Source organism: Stereum hirsutum, assembly GCF_000264905.1.
Source record: "Stereum hirsutum FP-91666 SS1 unplaced genomic scaffold STEHIscaffold_13, whole genome shotgun sequence".
NCBI classification, from domain to species: domain Eukaryota; kingdom Fungi; phylum Basidiomycota; class Agaricomycetes; order Russulales; family Stereaceae; genus Stereum; species Stereum hirsutum.
Window position 1 is genome coordinate 1,638,313 of NW_006763143.1, and position 22,832 is coordinate 1,661,144.

Consider the following 22,832-nt stretch of genomic DNA (forward strand, 5'->3'; position numbering starts at 1 on the left):
CCTGAGCCCTGAACGCTCTCCTTTGCCCTTCATGGCATGTGTCGGCGGCGCGTTCGGTCTGCTTCTACTCCTTTCTATGTTTACTTTCTTAGGAATTTCATGGAGTTCACGGGTTTGTTTTTCTCCTACCTGGACTCTGTGCAATGAACGACCGTCGTCTCGGTCAATTTGAGCATGATATATATACTCGGGCTCAGAGGAGCCGAAACGCATCGACGCTGGCTAGACAGCTTCCATAAGTCAATTCTCTCTTGAGTAATGAATCATTTCTTTCGTTAGCTTCCATTTCCACATAACATACCAGGCGGAAGGTTGTGGAGGAAATTGTCATTCACAACTTTGCTAGTAGCGATCACGCGAATTTCGATTGGAAGCGAGTGGAATTCATGGTAACCTAGGCGATCGCCACGCGCGAGCACTGAGAGGTCTGAAAGGTACAGTGAGATGCCGCCTAGGTAGAGGAAACTTTAACAGGATCGGTCATATCGGTGTCGATCTGTTTTGTTGCCGCCGGCGAGGGAAATGAAGCGGTGAAAGAGGTAGTGGCAGGCGGCATCGTAGTTGTCACCGTCAGTGTAGTCCTGTGTAGTCGGGGAAGTCGTCACCGAGTGGTGACCGTGGCAGCTTCTCCGCAACCATATCAACAATGTTCAGGAATAGGATCTACGGACGAACGAGAACTGACATTAGCACACAAACGCTAGCAAGAAATAACTCAGGAAGCTACATACGATCTTAATCTTGACGAACCACCGCGAGGTGAGTATTGAGTCAAAGAGGATGAGAGCTTCTTGCATACGGTTCGAGCGGAACCGTGTGAAAAGGAATGAAAAACTGAGGAATTACATGGACGACAATGGAACAGAAACGGACCACGCTCTCATCTTTGTACAGTATCTGGTCGTACTCGCTCAACGAGACCAGGAAGACCAGAGCGGTGACGTTCTCGAAACAGTAATTCCACTTCTTACGCCTGGACCACTGACCACCGACATTGAATTGTTTGTAAGTCAATTCGCCGGCCTTGAAAGTTGTCTCGGTGATACCAGTCGTCTTGAAAGACTGCGAAGGATATCCTGGTTGGTGGGCGTATAGCCATGCGACCAATAGAATTGAAGCCAAGGCGGCCTCAGCGCTAGCTTTCTATTCATCGTACGTTGGAACCCAACGAGCCTCGCTTGCCTGACTGATGACCTGGAGCCGCGCCAATGCTTTCTCACATCCTCAAGATCCACCTCCGCAACCTTCAGCGAAGCACTAAATAACGAAATCTGAAGGCAACAATCATTAGAACCTCCATCCCATATATATCGAATAAAAGTTTGAAGAAACTCACGGAAGCTCAGCGACCTCAGTCTCAGGCTACTGCTCCTTCGTCGTCGCATCGTCCACCGGAGCTTGATGCACAACCCCATCTCCAGCCATCACCGACAAAGATGCGATGGATCCTCTGCGCTCATGAATCGCTAACTTCTCCTCGTTACCTTGCAGCTGCCGAGAAAGGTCGAAGACCTTCTTTCGAGATGAGACTTGCTCATTTCTGCGCGTGCGAGGGATTCACGAGTGGTAGCAATTTACTGGGCGTACGAGAAGGGACATATGTCAGAAACCGAATATACATGTGGGTAGCAGAGGACAGACCTGTTTGTCCAGGCGCGATTGATGTTCCTTGGCTTCGAGCTCCCTCTACAGGATGACGGAGACCCTCTCGAGACTGAGCTAGTCACGAATGTCCAAGCTATACTTGAAGCAGGTAACGAACACGTAAGTCGACCACACTGCTGGGGGTGGGGGAAAAGATGCACGTTTGGCCCGCAAGCATTTAAATTTGGTTCTCCAGCCTCTTCCTATTGTGATCACTCCAGGTCTTTATGCATCTTCTGTACGTTTGACATCAGATCCGATAGTTGAGACCTCTCGACCGATGGTGCCCTGTTCTCCTCGACCAGGCGGCTCTGAATGCTCTGGATGAACCGGCCATAACCCAAGCATATCAGCCTCGGCCCAACCGCAGAGAGAAAAGTTTAGAGCAAGGGGGAAAGGCTTATACCCCAAATCCCCTTCTCAGCTCTCAAACTCACACATTCGTTCCTCATAATCTCCATCTCGCCCTCCAGGACGGAAAGCTCCTCTGTTGCTTTGGGGAACTCCACATCTGTACGGGTCGACTTATCGCAAACAATATCATGCCTTTCAAGAAGCTCGTCCATATCGTGGGCTTGAACGCTGTACTGCTCTTTCGCCATTCGATGCCGGTCTGGAGATGAAACCACGATATCGAGCGCCGTTGTCCGGTTTCGTTCGCTGGATTCAGAAAGCAAAGAAACATATCATTCATGTACTCGATCCTTGCATCCGCTTTGGCCAACGCACCGCTCAACTGACCGTTCTCCCTTTGGACTCTCACAGGCTCTTCCCTCACCCATCTCTGTCCTATACGTGCCAAACTCCTTCTGCACCTCCACCAGCTGACTCTTCAACCCTTCTAGCTCCTCGCCTGCCCCGATTTTGTTGTGCCCCAGTTCCCGCATCGTTCGACTTGCAGCGGTCGAGTCTCTCTTTCTGGCGTAGGAGTTACCGGACTTGGCGTCCGAGGTCGTCCGCCTGCTTGCTGAGCATGTTGTTCTCCTTGAGAGTCGATACGAGCTTCATCGTGGCGTCGGGTGCGGCATTTGCGTGTGCGTGTGCGTCGCGGGCTTCGAGAACGGGGGAGAGTTCGGATGAGATATGGTGCGGTTCCGAGACCAGGTGGTCGTATTCCATGGGTTATTCGGTAAGTACGGGGCCTACATAGCATGCAATCATATGTCAGTGGAATAATCTTCGAACACAAAGAACGAAGGGAGGAAGAAAGAGCAAACACCCACCCTGCCCTCGATCTGGTTCAATAGCCCGTTGTGAGCCTTCTCCGTATATTCTCGTACTCCCTGGATTTGCGCGCATACGCATCCTGAAGCCTGGCATGGTCTGCAGACACCTCCGTGAATATTCTCCCCGCCTTCCGCGCCCTGCTGGTCATCGCGATCGTCGAGCTAAGATCCTCGTTCGTCATCTCCATCGCATCTGATGTCCCACTCCTCATCGGCGTCGCAGGCGTACCCGGCGTTCAAAGCACCGAGCCCATAGAAGGTGACACGCCCAGTCCCATAGCAACCTCAGGCCTCTGCCTTCTGGGTTCGCGCTCCACCTCACATAGGAGTTCGTCTTCTCGCCTTTCGACCGTCCACTGCACCCATTCCCAATCACTCTCTATCATCAATAACGACACCCTTCGCCTCCTCGTCCCTCCTCTCCAAGACAGCCACAAGCCTCTTCAGCCCCTCGACGTTCCTCCCGAGCTCTTGTTCGCTCTCCACTTGTCTCCTCTTGTATTCCTCCTTCTCCGTCGACAGCCTGGCATTGCCAGCGCTCAGCTAACCGTGCAAGCTGCGGAGGGAAGAGGGGCTAGATTAGATGGTGGTGTGTTCGGTTTGGAGGGTAGATATTAGAGGGTGGAGTGGAGGTAGATGTGGGGTAGGCCGTGTGTAGATTGTTAGGTTGTCAGTGTCCTGGTGAGGCGTTTGCATTCGTCTCTGGCGAATTGGAGTTGTCGAGTGAGAGGGTTGAGTTTGAACTATGTAGAAACCGAAGTCAGTATTACTCAGGGTGGGGAGGAGTGTAACGGGAGGGAGTACCCTAGTAGTAGTAGTGGTTGGGATTCCAGGGACTGATATTCCTGCCTGACTTGCTTGAGGTTTATGCGGGTCGATCTGACTTCCTCTGCAGGATGGGAAATGTACACGATCGTTCAGTCAACAAAAGTAAGAAGCTGGCCCGCGCGCAGAGCAAGGGCGTTGGAAGATGGGAGAAAATCTCGATAAAGCATAGAACAAATGATAACAATTGATAGAGAGAAGGAACGTCCCATCACGCATCGCACTGTCCTCTTTCAGAGGTCGACAACACCAGCCTGATCACGCCTCTCGCGCTCGGTGTCATTGATCTTGCTTTTGAGGAGGTCGACTTCTGAGTCGAAGCTCGTGTGGCTGGTGGTCACGATCATCAATTGTTTCCTCAGCTCAAGCAGCATAGGTAAGATAAACGCACCGAGCTCGATCATTTTCCCATTATCGTCTCTCTGTCCTGGAGAACCTGGGCTAGCTCGATCCGTCTGGACTTCAGTGCAGGTCATGCCAAGCTGCCTCCGCGATGCAGTAAACTCCGCCACCTATCTTACTGCGAGCTGAATTCGACGTCGAGATCGTTCGATCGATATGAGAATTGTAGACGATTCGGAGAGCAATGAGTTGTTTTCATGCTGAAGACCCGGTAGGCGACGTTGGTGTTTTTCGAGCCGGGTTTTCGCGAGTCATCGCTAGCTAAAAACGGAAGCGTATGATCTGTTCAGTATTATGAGCAAAGAGAAAAGACGAGTAAAGGGTTAGCGTCGTCGCTACATAAGGATGGCGAGGTGTCAAAGGCGATGTAAGTCAGCCCCCCCGATTTATTACTCTCTTGCGGGAGCTCTGACACTGACAGCCGCGAGAACAATGAGTGTGCGAAGACAGCGAAAAAGGACTGTCCACAGCGCGTCCAAAAAGCGGCCTGAGCCAGAGTCGAACCCGCACATCTAGAACGGTAAGTGCCGGCCCCGCGTCCAACCCAGCTCGGCCACCTGCGTTTGTTACAATATTTCCATCAATAAATATATACCACTCCTTGTGCCGCCCACCCCTACCCCGCCGCCTGTTCCACCCCTTCTCGGCCTTCAATATTTTCGATTTCCCCCTTTTTGATACCCCTGGTGCGTTTTAAATTTAATTCACCTTTTATTTCCTCTTCATTTACCCACCCACACAGCCTGCGACGCTACATTCGGAGACGCGGCCGCCACTCAGATGTGGTCGCGCACGTCCGTGTCCGTGGGACGGGCGCGCGTGCCGAATTTGATTTCGCGGATTCGGGCGGGGGGAGCATTTGCTCACAAATGCAGCGTTGTTTTCGCTGAGTTTTGGCAGAGGAAGCGATGCTCGCAAGAGATACTTATGGCAACACGGCATGGTGGCCAGAGGCAGATAGTCAGGCGCGCATTTTATATGATAATGTGATATATCAAATTTTCTCGGGGGTTTTCGTACCAGTCATTCGTGAGTTATGCCATGAAAGGCTGGCTACTGGTCGTGAACCTGTTGTTTGTCCGGCTCTCGCAATGCTCATGACCGCCCACAAAATTCATAACGCAACAGTAGGTCTCTGCATTTTTTGGGGAGTTCGAGAGGCATATTTGGCTCTGGCTCGGTCTAAGTTGTCACCCAAGGGCATCATCACGAGGGGCAGGACGCCTCAACCTCGTCTGCGACATGCTCGCTGGAGAGTTTCGCCCGGATATTTCCTTTAACGCGTCGAACAAGGTAAAAAAACGTGTCTTTGCGCTGAATTCCCATGATCACGCGTTCCTCGAGGCCACCCGGGCGTTGCCCAGGTCCGCATAGTATGCACATATAGCTCGCCGGCTAAACCGGTCCATTGACGACATTCATCGCGTACTTTTCGACCACTAATTTTCGCTCTCTGCAAGGACCACTCCTTCCTGGCGATAGCTCTATATATTCATTCAGCTCATGCCGTGTTTGGGGTCACACGAGTTTCAACCTATCTTCCGCGTTCACGTCTCACATCAGGTCTGTTCTCTCTGGGCTTGTTTCTCATTTCACGACTACTCGCGATTATTACAAGGGCATGTGAGTCCAGATGACTCTTAAGGAGGAACTCCTCCGCCGTCTCGAGGTCGAGGCTGACCAATCTCGTGGCACGGCTGGTCCGAGCTTTGGAAGGAGATGGACACTGCGACATATGCGGTCGTCGACGGCGATCTCTGCCTCGTCCTTGACGGAACGCTTCAAAGGGTACCGTTGTTGCGCCCGCGCCCGCGGAATGGTGTCAAGCATTGAACATAATCCATGTGCTTCAGTGGAGGTGGGTCCATGTTTTCGGGCCATATCGTTGCCATACCACTCGGACTTGAGCAACACGGTACCCTACATCCATGTTAGGTGAGAAATGCTTTCAATAATGAAAAGCAGCACACCTTCTACTCCGACATCTTCTCCACGGCCGTTCTCGTTGATCAGAACGGTATCGAAACCCTCCACGTCACGGTCTTGCTCACTACGATAAGCAGGTCGGATGTGAACCGTATCGAGAGTTTCGGGGACATTGTCGAGGCCTTGAATGTTTAGACTTCAAAACTTGATTTTGAAGTATACGGGGCATTTGCAAAGGGAAGTCGGAGAGTAGCCGCCACTTGTGCCACGTGGCGTGGATCGAAGCTTGGATAGCGGAGCTTCACGATAAATCTGGACAGAGCTGCGCAGAAGTTCGCAGCCCCAAATCGAACAAGCCTACTGTCGATAGAGACTGCCCTGAGATTCGGAAAATTGGCTAGCTTGATGTGCATATCGCAATGGATGGCCATCAAGGTACACTTGATGAAAAGGTCGTGAACGTGCACTTTCTCTCGCCGCTCCCTCCAGACCGTCATCTGGCGTTGCTCGTGAATATACCTTCCTTCCTTCCTTCCTTCCTCGTCGCGATGTTTGAGGCTTTGTATGCATCCTTGAGGTAGTCGATGTGAAGCCGTCCGGTATAGGCTGTGGCGTGCCCGTCCATCGTGCCAAACCATTCAATGCCGGGTTGATAGTGGGTGAGAGTGTGGAATTTGGGGAGGTTGAAGTCTACTCGAACGCTGCAGTCAATAAATATAGATTTGTTGGCGTGGAAACGAGCTAAGGCGTCGTCCATGTAGTGTCCGTGTGGAATAAATATTGCGCAATGTTAATAAAGTCCAGGAGGGCTACGATAGACCGTTCGAGGCGAACAGGGGATAGGTTGAGTGGAAGGCGGAGACCATGAATGACACCGAGTAGCACTCGGCAAATATCCTTGTGCTCCTGACCAGAGACGCGAGAAAGTGATGAGAGTGCCACTGACCGCGACGGTGACTGACATCGGGTTGTTTTCGTCTGTGGGCAGCTCGATTCAAAGCTGACGCTGACCCAGAGAGTGAGCTAGAGTCGGCCAAGGAAGGCAGAGGGAACGGTGTTCAACAGCGGTCTGTTCCAAAAATGCTCTCGTCTGCAAACGTTCATCCTGCGTACCTCCTCGATACCGATTCGGATGACGAAGACACTTACAGGGCTGGTGCTGTGAGTAATCAGTATATGTGGTTGTCTGGCTTACCTTACCTTACTGAGGTCCTTTTACCTTATCAGCCTCCGACCTTGTCCTCCCTCCCCGCAGAGCAAGTGCCTTCGAAGGCTCAAACTCACAAAACCAATATCACCCGTGCGTATGCATAGTAATTGCCTGTATACTATAAATACAACTATCTGCTTGCCAGGCCCTCGAAGAGCATCAGCCACCTTGCAGGAAACCATCCCAACCGTGGTCAATCCGTCAAGCAAACCGAAGACAAGATCCCGATGCGCGCCCGTGATCAGAACGTGAAGGCGGTCCGTTCTTTGACCGCTGTTATTTTATCGTAGTACTGATTCATGGGTCGTGTTCGGACTAGCCTGTTGGTAGTGCTAGGTCATCTCATGACAGTGGGAAAGGTTTTGATCCACCGGAATTTGTGAGATCCTTTGCTTTGCAATACTAGTTCCTCAACTATTCATCGTCAATGCACAGCCTATCTCTCGCAGCAATGTGGCGGGCATGGACGCCGACCTTCCACCTGCACCTTCCAAATCGCGCTCTGGCTCCATCCCCGCCCATCTCGAGCAACCTCCACGGTTCCGAACAACCACTGCAAAGGCGTCAAAGCGCAAGCCGAAGGTATCCGAACCAACCGAAGAGTATGGGGGCCATGACGTCGCGTACAAAGATAATACATTATCTGGCATTCATATTACTCGGTATCGTACCCACAAGGAGTGACGAGTTTCTTGGCTCACGTCGCGCTACCTGTTACAATAGATCCGGCCCAGTCTACAGCTCCAGTCGCGCAGGCAGAGACAGGCAATAACTCTTCCTCATTCGACCCTCTCTTCCTCGTCCACCATACATTGACGATAGAATTTATGATTATATATTTTTCCAGCACCGTCGCTCACCTACGATGAGTACACCAAGCCGACAACCGCCGCTCCAAATTAGCAGAAGAATACAGATAGCGACAACGGATCGGAGCTCGCTGGCGTTCTCAAGCAGGGGAAGCTGCTCCGCACGTTGCTGAATGAGGCTAACACAGTACAAATTCCTTACGCCGCGTGCTTCGTCTATACACTTGCACCAGCAGGGGAGCTATGCACGCCCGGGGCGCCCGGGAATTGGGACATTCTCATGCGAGCCGCGTTCTCTACACGCATCTCTTGCTCCGATTTAGCGAAGCGTTTGTTGGCCGAGCCGGTCGGCTACGCAGATCTTTTAGCCTCGGCTGCGAGTAATTTTTTTCCGCTGTACTCGTCGTTGAGATTCAAATTGAGTGGCGAGTCTCGACTACCCTCAGCAAGCCTTTTGTACGTGGCGGGGCAAGACACGCAATGACGTCCCAATATCCGAGGTCTTGCACGTATATGGCCTCGAAAGTCTCTTTGGGAAACCGGACGAGCACATTTTTTCTACGGCGAGCCTGATGATCTAACGGTGTTACTGATTGATGTTTAGACCAAGGAATATATTGAGAGTAATACTTTTCTTCGCGAAGCGATCATTTTCATACTTTACCATGTTTTCTATGGCTCCAAGGCGGTAACTAAATTTCCCGATGGGTATTTTGAGTCTGACATCGAAGGCGAGCCTGAAATTCCGGACGCTATGATCGCATTTGCGGCCCTCTTGGTGCGTTCATTTCCATGTTCAACCACCCGACTTGCAAATAACGCGCCATTCCACACATTCTCACGCGATGTCGTTCTTCAGGCTTTCTTTGCTCTCACGGACCATGCATCTGGGCGATTCAACAAACAGGAATCCAAGGGCGCACTCTTCTACGATGAGTATCAGGATTGCATGTGAGCCCTGCAGCAGTTTGGTGAGGATGAGGTAGATCATTTTACGCTCACATAACGCTTGTACCACAACGTTTAGTTAATACTCATATCTGTTCATCTTGATTCTACCATCAAGTCGGGCCTCCTGACATGGTTGACAGTGACTGGCCCATGAGGACCACGAAGACCGCCGTACGCGCCCCCCGCACCGGCACTCGCAACAGTCGCATCGCCGCTGCGAAAGGCCGTATCGCTGCATCTTGCAAAATAATTCAATACTGATTTGACTGGTTTGCTGATCGGCGGCGTACTTATCTTCTGATTTCGGCACACGTGACTGCGCTCTCTCGCCGAGGATTCAAGACGTTCTACCGTTCGACAGCAACGATAGATCTCCGCACCGGAGAAACTATCATAGACTAGACATGCTCCACGGAACCTCAACAAGTTTTGTCCCCACAAATCGGAGGCGATCAAACAACGTAAAAGACGCGGAACCGGCCCTATACCATCGTTCTTCTTGCTCATGTTGTATTTTTTTCGCATCCGCGACTGGAGTACATGAAAGGAATGTGGAGCAATTGAAGAGAGTTGGGTGGCTGTTGGTTGCTCCCCGGGACACCCCTAAAATGTCGAGTGGTGTAGGAATCATAGTGTTTCATGCTTACCTGAAGGCAGGTCTGCATGGAGTAGATGACATCAAATAATTTATTCGGGTCTATGGGTCCGAATAAACCGAAGTAGACGTTCGATCGGTGCGACGGAGGGACTTGCTGAACCGACTTTCAGCGTTATGACACTAGGTGAATTCCTGCTGCCGAGTAGCTTCTTCGCGGATGGATTTATCCAATATTTACCCATGAAAGAGGGGCCGATACGGCGTTAACGGATCAGCAGTACTTAAACAATGTCTCATTGCTAACAGATCAACAGAACACAAAACCCCCGAATCCCTCATCATCCATGTCTTCTGATCTCTCCCCAAACCTCATCGTTAATCAACAAATCTCCAAAGAGCATGAACTCGCACCGGTTTTAGACCGAGCACCTACATACTCCCCGCCGCCAGAGTTTGTCCTCCTCGCTTTCTTCACCCACAGAACAGGTTCTGATTTTGTGATATATACATTCCAAGTGTCACCACGACTCAGAGTGCATTCGATGACTCGGTGAATGAGGTATATGCCCTCAGCTTTGTTCCATTAATTGCAGGCTAACAAGTTCTCACCTCGTACTCTACCTCCACATGCAAGGATGTCGACGTCGGCCTGCTCCCCTTAGAGATTGCAGAGATTTGGGACTCTGTCTTCGTACCGAGCCTTGTAGCAAGATACTCCACCGTATCGGAGTCAAATTTCCCCATGGATGTCGACGAACTCATCCCCATCATCCGCGTCGCTTTCATGAGTACGTACCCAGATGAGATTTCAGAGAGATATGTCGAGAACATTGTTCCTGGGGAAGTGATCTTTGAGCTTGTACGTACTCCGCTACTCGGGCCTTCCGCTTCCTTTCGTCTGTCCTTCTTTGCCTGCAGCCAACATGCTGACGAGGGTATATGCTGGCGATCATAGTCTATGCAAAAACTACACGAATATCGTGGCAGGTTCCTTGGTATTGCAGCAGTTGCTGTACACAAGTTCTTCACTAGGAGCTATTACGATTATAATGAAGGTCTGAAGTACTGCTTCCAGACCCCCGAATCAATCCGGGCGTTTGTTCGCAGTATACTGTCGCCGTCGGGAGCGCGCGGGAGCTTCCACTGGGCTCACTGGTATTCATCCCATGTACGTGGGTTTATTCTGCATCCTTATCCTGCTCCGGATGATGAGATCTACAAAACAGAGCCGCCACGGAGCGTATGAAAACCCACTTCTACTCGAGATTCTCGCAAAAGCCCACTTCAGGCAGGTCGAAGGAGCCAATACGTTCAGTTTCCCTCGACAAGAACCAATCCAGGCCCTTGTTCTTGCACTAGTAGCAGTACATCTCCTTTTTCTTGGGTCATTTTTGACTGCTTCTCATCATGGTATTGGCGATTAGCTCAACTTTGCCTTCGAGCTTTGGAGTGAAGGGACACCCGCGACAGATTCCACTATGGCCAGTCTAGAATGTTGGGATTGGGACGCGATAGCTAAGGAGCATGCAGAGGCTTTCGAAAATCACCAGGCTGCGTATGGCACGACTCCCTCCTCAGCAAACTGGGACAAAATTGTGAGCGGCGTGAGGAAGTTTATGTGAGAGAAGGCCATAGTTATAGCTCCAGTTTCTACTCGGATCGAACAGGTCCTGAAAGTTCTTGCTTGTCGTTCTGTGTATTTCACAGTATCGTCTTGACATAATGGTTAAGATTCCATGAGTTACCTTGCTTCAAGGTCCTTCCAACCCCCGTAACCTGCAACAAACCTGCAAATCCGTTGCCAAAAATAACATGTACAAACAAGCGATGTGGCGTGGTGCCACACTGCGTGTCGTCCCCGATCGCGATACATTTGCACGAAGTACCCACTCATCACGCAGTTGTGACTCCGCAAACAGGCCGTATCAATACATTGGACAATATAATGTCTGGAACTTGAGCTAGGACCTGTGGGCCTCTGTGGGCCTCCCATCCAGAAGTCGCGTCGGCCAACAAGCAATGTGGCACCGCGCCACATTGCGTGGTGTCCACGACCAAGATATAGTACAGTCGGTGTCCAAGGAGGCATCTGTTATTGAAGTCAGAGAGGTCTTGACGATGTAACGTGTGGGCAACAAGAAACTTAGGTCAATTTAGGTGGAGGACACGATGAAAATTCGAGTGAACTGAGGAGAATGTCAATGAGCACGAGGAGGAAGTTGTCGAAAATTGTTGATAAAGAGATGATAAGTAGTCGGCGGCGCTTTTTGGGAAAACCTTGTTGTCTATTCCGCAGTTTTGGCAGATGTACAGGCGTGCCGCGCACGTTAGTAGAAATAGTTGTTGCAGACGAGATAGAGGTTTCGACAATCAAACGCGCAAACGACGGGAGGTGCTAAGATAGTATACATTTATGAGATTTCCGAGAAAGACAGAAAGAGAAAAGTCTGGCTGACCGGAGCGATATCAAGAAAGACCGAGCCATTTCGAGTGAGTGGAGAAGAACCTCAAGTAGCCCCGAGAAGAGGAATGTAATTGATTTCTTTGCTTCTTTCTTTTCGGCATGCGACAAGCAGACTTCACACGGTCTTGCGTGGCGCGTGCTGTTGGGCCACTTTCGCGTTGGCTTTCGCCTTCACCATGCTTCACGTTTGCTTCGCTTCTTTGACCTGCTTTGTTCCATGTACTCTCATCTACTTTTTGTCTTCTCGTCTCTCGCTACGCATCTGTTTCTTCTTTCTCATTGTGCACGTCATCAAGCCTCTCCACTCCGTGCACTTCAACCCGGTCGACGAGCGTGCGAAGAGTCCTCCGGAAAGCTCAAGAGTGTCACCTAGTGTATGACCGTCGAGCTCTGTGTCCCTAATAAGATTGAAGAGCAGGAGAGCTGGCTCGACTGTCACGTTGAACAGTTTGCTGCTCATGGTACACGTTGACAGCGGGTACGTTCACACCCGGTACGCTCCTCTTCATCTCATTTCTTCTTTTTCCTTTTCTTTTTGTTTCGTTCCGTTTCGGTCCATTCTTAGCCCTTGCTACAATAATGTGCCCCAATCTTAAAGGGATCGACCTCAAGCACTACGGCCCACCAACTCCTCACGCGGCCTTCCAAAATATGTACGGCTCCGTTCTCAGTTTTGCCCGGAAGAACCCGATGACAGCAGGAGACGCTGGACAATCCGTCGGAGATGCAAAATGCGAATGATATCATGGCGGATATCGTGCGTTTTTCTTTATTTAACTTTGTCCTCCTGCTTTTGCTTCAATGTGCTCGCGTTTTGTTTGTTTTGTAAAAGTGGCGTACTTATGCGATCCCGATGTGGCGGCGTGGTGTTATGTATACCTCAGTGACTACGATGAGAGAGCGTGTACGTCGATGCGAACACGCGCATTCAAGTTGTCGACGCGATGATGATGCTCCCTCACGCTGATCACGAACAACACGCCGCCCTCATCGTAAGTCTCGTCCAACCCCCCTAAAGTCAAAATAGTCCAATCCAACTCAAACTCCCAACCCAACAGTGAGACGAGCGCGTCCCGGTCGTCTGGTCCGACTCCCTCGGAGCCATCATCCCAGCATGTTCCAACTTCGAAGAACGCCTCATCAGGCTCCTTTAGTGCGGCCGTTCCAGTCCTGGCTACCACATATCCTCCACCTCATACGCCAGTCTTTCGCGGCCGACTCCACCTCCGCGACGCACTCCCTCGTTGAGATCACCTCGCGGTCGTCCCATGCCGGCGGGCGTCCGTCTGGTCTCCACTGCGACAGCGAGAAGAACAGGTATATGAGTGAGGTGACGAATAGGACGGTGACGAAAAGGAGGTGGTACGGGAGGAGGTATATGAATGAGGCTACGGAGAGTTGATCTGGGGAGCTGGCCAGTTTATAAAGGGCTGGCGATGGGTCACACGGGTTCGGCTGGGTCGCGCTTCAGGCGGCGAAGAAAGCATTCAACATGAATCACGACCTCACCCTCTCGTGCACAGCCGAGCGAGCTCTTATCGCGTTCCAAGAAAAAAGAGCGGATACCCGTAGAGTGAGTATGGGCTCTGGGGGCTGGCGGGCGATATCGAGGAACGGGCGCTGCAGATGGCGGTGGAGCAGGTGTATGAGGAGAGTGGGAGGCAAGGTGTGTAGAATGAGAGAGATCATGTTGGTTGTGGAACGGATACGATGGCGCTGGAGGATTGTTTCAGGGATTCGGCGAGAAGGGTGGCGGAGTGTTCGACTGTGAGGGTCACTCAGAGCGAGTCCGGTATGTCCTATTCTCTCAGAGAAGGTCTTAATGACGCTCGGTGTACTGATTGTTCTGAGTATGTGTTCGAACTTCGACAGACGTCATGCAGGTCTTGCACAACGACTTTGAGAACGTTGTCGCATACGTCAGCCGTCGTATCAACAAGCGTATCTCCCTCGCCTGCTGCAACGGCGAAGTCGCGCCCTTCGTCAGCCACAACGCTTTTCTCTGCTGGCAAGCCATCCAAAACGCATTCTTCATTGACCTCACAAAACGATCCACAAGATCTGGTCAAAATTGCACGTGTCTGGGAGTTGCAGCTCTGTGGTTATTTCATTCATTAGGCGATGCATTTTCTTGGTGAGTGTGTTGTTTACGATTGACGACGAGCTTGATAGATGGTAGAAGCATTCGTACGGTTGCTCGCAGTGAGTGTCGTCTTTCGGCTTATCGTTTGATCCTTGGTGATCTGATGCTGGCTGTGTTCTTTCATTCAGGATGCTCTTCAGCCCGTTCATCCACTGGTTCACTCATGGTTTTATTATTCCTTAGATCTATAGGGCCATGTGGTCCGATTCATTCTCACCTACTAGCTCCTCGGCTTGCAGTTCTCCATTGACATTTTTCATACGCATTCATTCGAGATCTGGTAGGCTACAACCGTCGTTTTTTTTATTAGTTTCGGTTTCCGATGGCGTGTCTCAATATTTACAGTAAAATGCACTGTGAACACCCTTGCCCGATGCAGACTCTCGATCTCGTCCACCCGGGGTCGAGCGCCGCTGAATAACTGTTCTGACCAGTAAAGCGCGAGGCTTTCCTTACTGTTACAAGAGTCTGACCTGAGTGCTCCATCTGACGGGAATCGTTCCCATGCCATGCGATAGCATGGCTATATAAAAAAAACTGCAGTCGTTCGTCCACATGTTGGTGTGCACCCCAAAATACTAGAATGTCAATAAAAAAAAGGGAGGGAATCGTACTGCCATCTGGGCCTTTCACTTGTCCACATCTTGAGTCCTGTGACGGTTCCCATGTTCGAAAGAGGCTCCGGTGATAGTTCTGACGAATCTGGCACCTCACGAAACAATCGACGATCTCAAATCCTGTACGACTGTTCTCGAACAACACGTTAGCCTTTCTAGCCCCATTCCTGGAGTGACCGAAGTCACCGACTCTAAAATCATCTTCGGACGCATCTTCTATGACTGGGATCCGTATCAGCACCAATGGTCACTGGCAACCTCCTCGAGCCTCCTCGAAGTCCGGACGAATCCACAACATGCTTCTTCTTCTCTTACTGGCCCTTTATAGTCCAGAGGCACGGGTAGTAACCTCGAGGTTATACGTCTCCTCAACAGCCCACAGCGTCCAGGCACAACTAGATCATGTCAGAATGCTCAACCGCGGCGATGAAAACCAAAGGGGCCGGGCAGGTTACGAGCCTTAGCCCGCTCCTCCTGCCCCCGAATCTCTGAATCTCTCAAAGAGCTGTCCTCAACAATGTGCCTCTCCGAAGACGTCAAGTCCACGATCGTGGCCTCCAAGGTCTCCTTGTCGTCTCTCCATGCCTCCCTCTCTTCATCAGCCTTGTTTCGCATCCGGCTGCATTTTCTTCGATTCCTCGAGCTGTTGCTTGACAGCCTCAACATTCGCCTGGAGGGCGGCATATTCGGTCTACATATCACGAATATGAGATGAGTGATTAGACAGGCGATGATAGGCCCGAACGGCTCGATGGCCGTAGTCCCTGCATGGCTAAGGCAACTTCGGTGCTAGCTTTGTACTTGTCGTGCGACGAAATCAAAGACGCGCAATATGCATTCTCGCGTTGTCGATATGCGCTTCCGCAACCTTCAGCGGAGCACTAAACACTCAAATCCACAGGCAACAATCATTAGGACCTCCATCCCATTAATCCGGAATAAGAGCGTGAAGAAACGCACCGAAGCCCAGCGACCTCAGTCTCAAGCTGCTCCTTCAACATCCTATTGTCCACCTGAACCCGATGTCCAACCACATTCACAGCCATCACCGACGAAGACGCGATGGGCACTCTGCGCTCATGGACCGCCAACTGCTTCTCGTTTCCTTGCAGCTGACGAGAAAGGGCAGAAACTTTCTCTTCGAAGTGACACTTGATCGTTTCTGCACGTGAGTGGTAGAAAGTTACTGCGTCTGTGGTACAAGAAGGGACATACTGAGGCCCAGTGTACGGGAACAACGTAAGGCATAACGCGCACGTCGTTCCGTTGTTAGGTGCGCTATGTGACGCATAACGGAGCTCCCGTTGCTCACGAATCTTTTCGTTGCGTCCGTAACGCAGGATTCCGATCCGTTACTAGCTCCTTGGACGTAACGCACAACCAGGTCATTGCTCCCATACACTGGGCCTCCGTATGTCAAATATGGATACACAAGAAGTTGCATGGAGGCTTGATGGGGGCGAACCTGTTTGTCCAAGCGCGATTGGAGTTCCTTCACCTCTTCTAGCCTCCTCTGTAGCATACGTCTCTGGGCAGAGTCCCTCTCGAGACCGAGCTGGTTACAAATATTCAAGCTGTTTGAGAAAGCAACGATGACCTAAGTCGATCCACACTGCTAAAGGGTGAGAACAAATACACACGTCTGAACTTCAAGCATCTAACACTGGCTCTCCTGTCTATCGTTCTCGCCTGATCGCTTGAGGTCATTATGCATCTTCTCCAACTCAACTTCTTCGTGGCTTCGAGCGCGGCTTTGGGGTGAGAGTCGCGGGCCTCCAGAGCGGCGGACACCTCGGAGGAGAAGGAAAGGGGGCGTAATTCTGATAGCAGGCGGTCGTATTGCATGCCTTGTTCAGCGAGTATGGCAGCCTGAATAGGAGAGAGTCATACATCGGTCGAATTATCTTCGATACAGAAACCGGTGGGAGAAAGAGAAGAAAACTCCTACCACTCACCTCGATCTAGTTCAACACGCCATGAAGCGCCTTCTTCGCTTCTCATACTGCATACACTTGCGCGCACGCGTATCCTGAGCCTGACATCGTCCTTAATGAGTGTCACTCCCGCATGATCCCGCGCCCTGCTGACTATCGCGATCGTCGAACTGAAACCCATCTCCGTCGCACTCGACCTTCCACTTCTAATCGGTGCTGCACGCATAACCAAGGTCAATCACCGAGCCCAAAGGCAACACGCCCAGTCCCATTGGGCGATGGTAGCCTCAGCACTCGGAACGGGGAAGTCTCTGCAAGAAATAGGGGAGGCTTGATTGAACGGCGCTGTATCCGCTTTGGGAATAAGATAGTTAGGAACGAAGAGTCGTGAGTTGCGTGGGGATGGACGTGCGGTAGGCCGTGTGCATAGATCGTTGGGTCGTGAGAGTGTTGGCGAGGCGTTCGCATTCGTCTTTAGGGAGTTGGAGATGTTGGGTTAGCGAATCGGGTTTGAATTGGGTGGAGTCAGTATTGGCCAATGTGAGGAGAGAGGACCTACCTTAGTAGACGTTTCGTTGGAGTGATTCTTTGTCGTCTATCAGATGTGGATGAAGCGACTGGGAAATATGTTCGGAAGGCTGCTACAAGCCTGGATGCTCTACTGTGGGGGGCGCAGACAATGATTGCGGGAGCGAATCGTAAAAACGCGATCGAGATGGCGGTATTGCTGTCTAGTGGGAAGGTGAGCACATCGACGGTCAACATGACGATTTATTGGGTTGTGTACAATGTTGCCGAGAGCGAAGAACTCACCTCACGTTTTGCGGTTTTCGGCATCGAGCTCTGGTAACAGATCGAAAGGGCTGAAGGCAGTGAAACCTTCTCTAATACCGACCAACTCCTTCGATTGCTGAAGCGCGTTAGAACTCAGATGGAGGGCGGAACAAAAATCCTTCGGATCCCGGTTTTTGTCAGCGGGTCGAAGCCTTTTGCTGCAGTGAAGGTTGACTCTGACTCAAAACCTATCCAAACGGAAAGCGTCAGCGGTACCCAACGATTGACCGTACTTCTCACAGGCGACACGTTACATACTAAACCTCCGCTTTCAACTACCCAGCATCATACGTCGCAAATTCCGTTGGTTCGTAGGCGGTACGTACAATGAGCGAGGATTTTGAGTGGGCAGGATGCTCACTGGCACATCAGCAAAACAGCATGGATCTACCGGGTCTACCGGGTCTACGGGTGTAGATCCATTAGAGCGCGTAGTCCTCGTAGAGTGCTGTAGACTCAGTAAGTCCTTGAGCACAGGGTCATATTATGCTCATGTGTGTGCAGCCCATCGCCGTTTCATATTGCTTATGCATTACAATATAAGCAAAGTTTATAAAAGTTGGGTTGGCCCATTGAATCCGTAGCAGCGATGAAAGTGTAATATGGTAATCGTGTGAAGGACAAAATAAGAGTGTCATAAAGAGACGACAGCGGGGAGGGAGAGGGCTGGAATATCAACACCATCGGAGATCATTATTATGAAAAAAAGTGGGAGGAGGGCAGGAAAGGGACAGAAACAAGAGGCGAGAGGCGAGGGAGCGGGCTAGATGCACTCAATGGTGCTTGCTACTTGTCAGAGTGCGCCCACCAACATGTCGAGGGGTTCACAGACATGTCAGCCGCAAACGAAACTGAAGATGTCAAAGAGGATCACTGATGCGGGACCTTGGCGATAGAAAATGAGCACAAGAGCGAGAACGAGCCTGCGGCGGACAAAGGGGGATGAGTCAGCAATGTAGAAAAGATATGACTAGAAAGTCCCATTGCTCGATGTCGATGTGTTGAGGTTTTGAAAGTACTGATATTGAGGCACCTCGTCATGACTAGTCTTCGCCGTTCAATGGAGCGTAGGGGTCGGTAGACGATGTGGCATCCGAGGACCGAGATTGAACGATGAAGGTCGAAGCCATGCTGAATAAAAAAAAAACGCACCCATCAGGTTTTCTCGCCCCTGGTTCTGCATCCATTACGATCCCGCCAGCTTCCTCCAGCAGTCCTTCAACCGTCGGGTTGTCGTGAAGCGCGTGCGTGAGTGGATGTCGACGAGGAGGCCATGTTGAGGGAAACGGCGCAGCACGACGAAAGCTTGTACCCGCGCAGCCGTCACATGCACCCGCTTTAGAGACTAGCTGCACTCAAAGTTGAAATCAGCTGGGCTGACTCGGGCGAGTTATTAGGGGTTACGCACTGGTCACTCCCATGCTTCGGGCCGCCACACGAGCTTCTTCCTGTCGCGACTACTCAATATACATGCGGACAGCTTACTCATAAGACTCAGAAAAAGTATACGCTGTGTCAACGCCCACTATGGAAAGTACTTCTATCGAGGAGCTGAATATTTTAAGAGAGGTAATGACAGAGATGCGTATCTCCAGGTATCCCCTGTCTGGGTGTGGCGACTCGGTCACAGCGCGTCACCGCTGCTCGATGGTGACCGCGAACGACCGGCGTTGGGCAGCTCAGCCCAGCTAACAAAAAGTTAGCCCAGCTGATTTCAACTTTGAGCCACCCTACTCGGTCACCAGTCTGACGCGCGCGTCGTTGACTCGAGTTGACTCGTTTACTCGAGTATTCCGAAGATAAGCACGTGACTGACCGTGAGATAGAATTTGGGCTGACTTTCAATTGTAGACGCGTCGTGTCCGCACCGACGCGACTTGATCTTGCATCTCATATTTTACTTCCATCTCCCCCTCTCATTGTTCCGCTGTTTCCGCTCTCTCTCTGCTCGCTGCCCGCTGCACGTTCAAGTCGTTGTCTTACGCACGTACTTATTTCACCCTTCCTTTTGTCACTCCACATCAACTAGAACATCTAATGTTGGACTCGACACTGACATATGCTCTCCCGCATCAACTGTGTCAGGTTATCTAACACTTCCGAAGGAGCTGTGGCAGGAATCATGTGGAGTAGGCTCCATGACCGAGACTAGTACGGTGCGTGCGTCCACGGGCACACTGCTTGCTTTGCCTGAACGTCTCTCACTCGTCGTTCGGCAGATTCTGCTTGTATTGCAGCTCGGGGACTTCATAGGCTTGATTGTGAGTATCATCTTTTTGATGAGCAGATGGTGCATTGATGTTTGGTGTTTGGTAATGGTAGGGCTGGGAACACACCGTTTGAGGTCAATTGTAATTCTTCAGCACCTATCACTGGTGCGTGCGCCGTCTTTTTCTTCATCCCCACCGATGTCGTTTTCATGATGATTCCCATAGGTAACCTCTATACCTCACTCACCTCTGCTCTCTTGCCCAACGACGAGACTAAGCAGTCCATGTTGGACGATATGGTCAGGAAGGGAGAGGCGGCGGGTAGAGATGCGTGCGCGGTTGGTTCACGGTTCACGCTGCCCCTATGGGCAAGAGCACCGTCTGGGAGGGTTACGAGATACGGCGGTGTAAGAATCTTCTTATCTGTTGTCTCGGTTCCTTACCTTTCTTTGCAAAGGCTCCGCGCTGACTCTTCTCTTGATCGTGTCTGTAGATATGTCGGGGGGTTTCTTTTTTCGCCCAGAGATGTCGGCTCCGCGAAACTCATCATTTGTGTCGGTTGCCTCAAGTCCGACTTCAACACCGACAACTTCACATACCCCACCCCCAAACAGCGCACCATCGAGCTCCACTCTGACCACACCCTCGCCAAGTACGCCAAGTACAAGGCCATCGGCATGTAGCAGCTCGTCCCGAAATTCGTTCCGTCTTGCCGTCTGCGCCTCCAAGTTGTCCGTCCCCCAGTTTGAGGCGAGGTTCCCCACTAAGGATCCCCTCTGTGAGGAGACGACCAGCCATGTGTGGATGTGGCCGAGGATAGGCCAGTTCTTCAGGGAGAAGGACGTGATTGTGAGTGAGACGGGTACGTTTAGCTTTGGTGTTATGGATGTGCCGTCGCCCGAGGATGCAATCAATGTCAGCCAAATTCCCTGAGGAAGTTTCGGATGGACGGCCGGTGCGTACATCGATTTTTTTCACCCCGTCCTCCCTTTTGTCTCCGGCCCTCTTTTTACTTACAGTGACTGTCTTCCGTGATCTATAATAGGCTCCACGCCCGGTGCTGCCCTCGCTGTCCACCACCAGAACTTCAGGGCTATCACATAAGGTAAGATGCGACGGTGTCCAATGCCTTGGGCCAACAAGGGATGGGGAACGCGAAGGAGGATCGGTGAAATGATCTTACATTTATGTGCCACTATCTAGTTCCTTTGTGGATTCAGTAGGTATCAGGCTGATACCGGATTTAATGTGCTTATGACATTGCTTTTATGTGGTTATGGTTATTTGTTCTATGCGGTTTGGGACTGTATTTACGGGAATCGTTCCCATGCCATGTGAAAGCATGGCTATATCAAAAACAACATGCTCCAATGAGTGTCGAGATGAAGGTGAGTCAAAAGACTGCATGAAAAAGTAAAGGTGGAATCGTACCGCCAGGCAGGCCCTCCACTTGTCTTTTAGTGGGAAGGCTTTCCTGATGGGATTGCAGAACTTGTCATACGATAGCATTGAGAACGTGCTGACGATCAGATCGTGCGTAAGACACGACTGCTCCGAACAGAATCATAATATAAATACAAGCCAATGAGAAGCGTGAGGCAGGTCTACTTGACTATCTCACGAGTGAACGAAGAAGTTCATAACATATATAAATGCGAACACAACAACATTATAAAGGATGGCATCGGAGTCGCAAGCCTGTCAGCACGCCCACACATCATGGCATCCACCATCGACTCAGACCCAGCACACGAAGGGTTGCCTATTACCCACGCTGAGCTTCTTGCTCGCATCGTCGCGGTCGAATCCCGACTTCGACGCACTGTCGAGAACCAGATCCGATTTGAAGGAATGGTCTCGCGGCTGTTGTCAGAGATAAATGCTATCAATGACAGATGCTCGGAGACGGACAAGATCTGTACAGATAATTGTCGGGATATAGTGATCATTGATAACAACGTCTCTACTCTGAATGCTCGTGTGGAGGAAGGGTACGATGATCTCAAGGCTCACTGCGCCCGAATCGCAACGCTATACCATCGTCGATATCGACAGGTATGCGACGGCATGTCTGCTTTGCATGCCACTATGACTGGCGTACTAGTGAGTGTGATATATCTGTACTGACATAGTATTGTGCTTATCCCATAAATCTGTTTGGTCAGGATTCGTTCTCGGCTCACTATAAGCAAGACCAGGCACCAACTGGCGTTCAAGAAAAGTGAGTATGCGCTCATATTTCTTTCTCTTAGTCAGGCCTGACATTCAAATGCAGGGACTAATTCGTCTTACCCAAATTCAACACTGGTCAGAGGAGGGGGGCGGTGGGTCGAGGACGGCCTTATCCACGAGCGTATCCGAAGCTGCCTCAGGACCTTCTTCGTTCCGACATTCTCCGTCACTAGCAGTTTGGATGGGTTGTGTATGTTCACAAATTAAGGCTGTTTTCTATACGGTCTATCAGGGCTCCACGATGTACTTCTTGATACTCAGCCAAGCGACCGAGGGTTCGGACGTACCCGTGCCAGCCATAACATTGCGGCTGGTGCTGCCTTGTCGAGTCGCCATGGCGTTGGCCCTACACCACCCATCCTGCCATCGAAGCCATACAGCGCCTATATGTCTCTCTCGAGAAACGCTCGACCTCGCCATTGTTCGCTCTCAACTAGTACGTCAAGCGCCAACGGTCAGATACCTAGTGCCTGATCAAAGTAAACGTTTTGCGTTGCAAGTCGTCCGGTGAGATTGCGTCTATGTTGATGAGGTACGTGTTCCGATGGACTGTCCCTGATTTGTACTCTCTTCGACTCGACGAAGGGAGTTGGGCTAATGAGAAAGGGAGGCCGCGTGAACACCTTCAGAAGTATAGTACAAAGAAGTGGGACGATCTTGTGGTGAATAATGAGCTGAAGGGGTGGAACGAATTGGGAACGAAACTGAGAAAGGACGACGCTTCTTGGCTCCTCTTGGATTTCCTCTGCTCTCGACATCTATGGCCCTGATGCGCAGTCCACCCTTTTCTCGACCCCTACCGCGACC

General features: G+C 51.0%; 6 protein-coding genes across 6 annotated transcripts; 4 read left to right on the plus strand and 2 right to left on the minus strand.

Annotated features, from left to right (window-relative positions):
• Positions 1-570: 570 nt before the first annotated feature.
• On the minus strand, positions 571-5,039 carry STEHIDRAFT_113730 (G-alpha-domain-containing protein; the record flags this gene model as incomplete). Its single annotated transcript, XM_007307663.1, has 19 exons — positions 571-663; positions 732-834; positions 893-1,076; positions 1,157-1,257; positions 1,367-1,491; positions 1,642-1,686; positions 2,082-2,304; positions 2,386-2,611; positions 2,791-2,821; positions 2,868-3,032; positions 3,100-3,226; positions 3,247-3,413; positions 3,675-3,759; positions 3,920-4,025; positions 4,087-4,181; positions 4,217-4,358; positions 4,491-4,654; positions 4,693-4,780; positions 4,832-5,039. The coding sequence occupies 19 exons, from the start codon at positions 5,037-5,039 to the stop codon at positions 571-573; spliced, it is 2,478 nt and encodes an 825-aa protein (XP_007307725.1).
• Positions 5,040-5,730: 691 nt separating this feature from the next.
• STEHIDRAFT_113731 (uncharacterized protein) lies at positions 5,731-9,254 on the plus strand (the record flags this gene model as incomplete). The annotated part of the gene is made up of 12 exons (XM_007307664.1): positions 5,731-5,955; positions 6,033-6,212; positions 6,318-6,458; positions 6,601-6,682; positions 7,012-7,184; positions 7,251-7,323; positions 7,408-7,490; positions 7,669-7,815; positions 8,137-8,388; positions 8,647-8,820; positions 8,902-8,993; positions 9,134-9,254. 12 exons carry the CDS (start codon positions 5,731-5,733, stop codon positions 9,252-9,254), a joined length of 1,743 nt encoding a protein of 580 aa, XP_007307726.1.
• A 681-nt stretch (positions 9,255-9,935) lies between these two features.
• On the plus strand, positions 9,936-11,213 carry STEHIDRAFT_160234 (uncharacterized protein; the record flags this gene model as incomplete). The annotated part of the gene is made up of 6 exons (XM_007307665.1): positions 9,936-10,042; positions 10,108-10,150; positions 10,226-10,450; positions 10,547-10,759; positions 10,818-10,955; positions 11,016-11,213. 6 exons carry the CDS (start codon positions 9,936-9,938, stop codon positions 11,211-11,213), a joined length of 924 nt encoding a protein of 307 aa, XP_007307727.1.
• A 2,716-nt stretch (positions 11,214-13,929) lies between these two features.
• STEHIDRAFT_44518 (uncharacterized protein) lies at positions 13,930-14,094 on the plus strand (the record flags this gene model as incomplete). The annotated part of the gene is made up of 1 exon (XM_007307172.1): positions 13,930-14,094. A coding segment is annotated over one exon (165 nt), but the record flags the coding sequence as incomplete, so codon positions are not given.
• Positions 14,095-15,229: 1,135 nt separating this feature from the next.
• On the minus strand, positions 15,230-17,586 carry STEHIDRAFT_113734 (uncharacterized protein; the record flags this gene model as incomplete). Its single annotated transcript, XM_007307666.1, has 8 exons — positions 15,230-15,506; positions 15,776-15,977; positions 16,281-16,370; positions 16,456-16,662; positions 16,771-16,965; positions 16,992-17,103; positions 17,309-17,344; positions 17,563-17,586. The coding sequence occupies 8 exons, from the start codon at positions 17,584-17,586 to the stop codon at positions 15,230-15,232; spliced, it is 1,143 nt and encodes a 380-aa protein (XP_007307728.1).
• Positions 17,587-19,110: 1,524 nt separating this feature from the next.
• STEHIDRAFT_113735 (uncharacterized protein) lies at positions 19,111-22,499 on the plus strand (the record flags this gene model as incomplete). The annotated part of the gene is made up of 14 exons (XM_007307667.1): positions 19,111-19,152; positions 19,179-19,281; positions 19,669-19,739; positions 19,803-19,844; positions 19,928-19,958; positions 20,019-20,124; positions 20,287-20,445; positions 20,477-20,655; positions 20,714-20,748; positions 20,839-20,898; positions 21,471-21,848; positions 21,926-22,014; positions 22,050-22,117; positions 22,258-22,499. The coding sequence occupies 14 exons, from the start codon at positions 19,111-19,113 to the stop codon at positions 22,497-22,499; spliced, it is 1,605 nt and encodes a 534-aa protein (XP_007307729.1).
• Between the last annotated feature and the right edge of the window lie 333 nt (positions 22,500-22,832).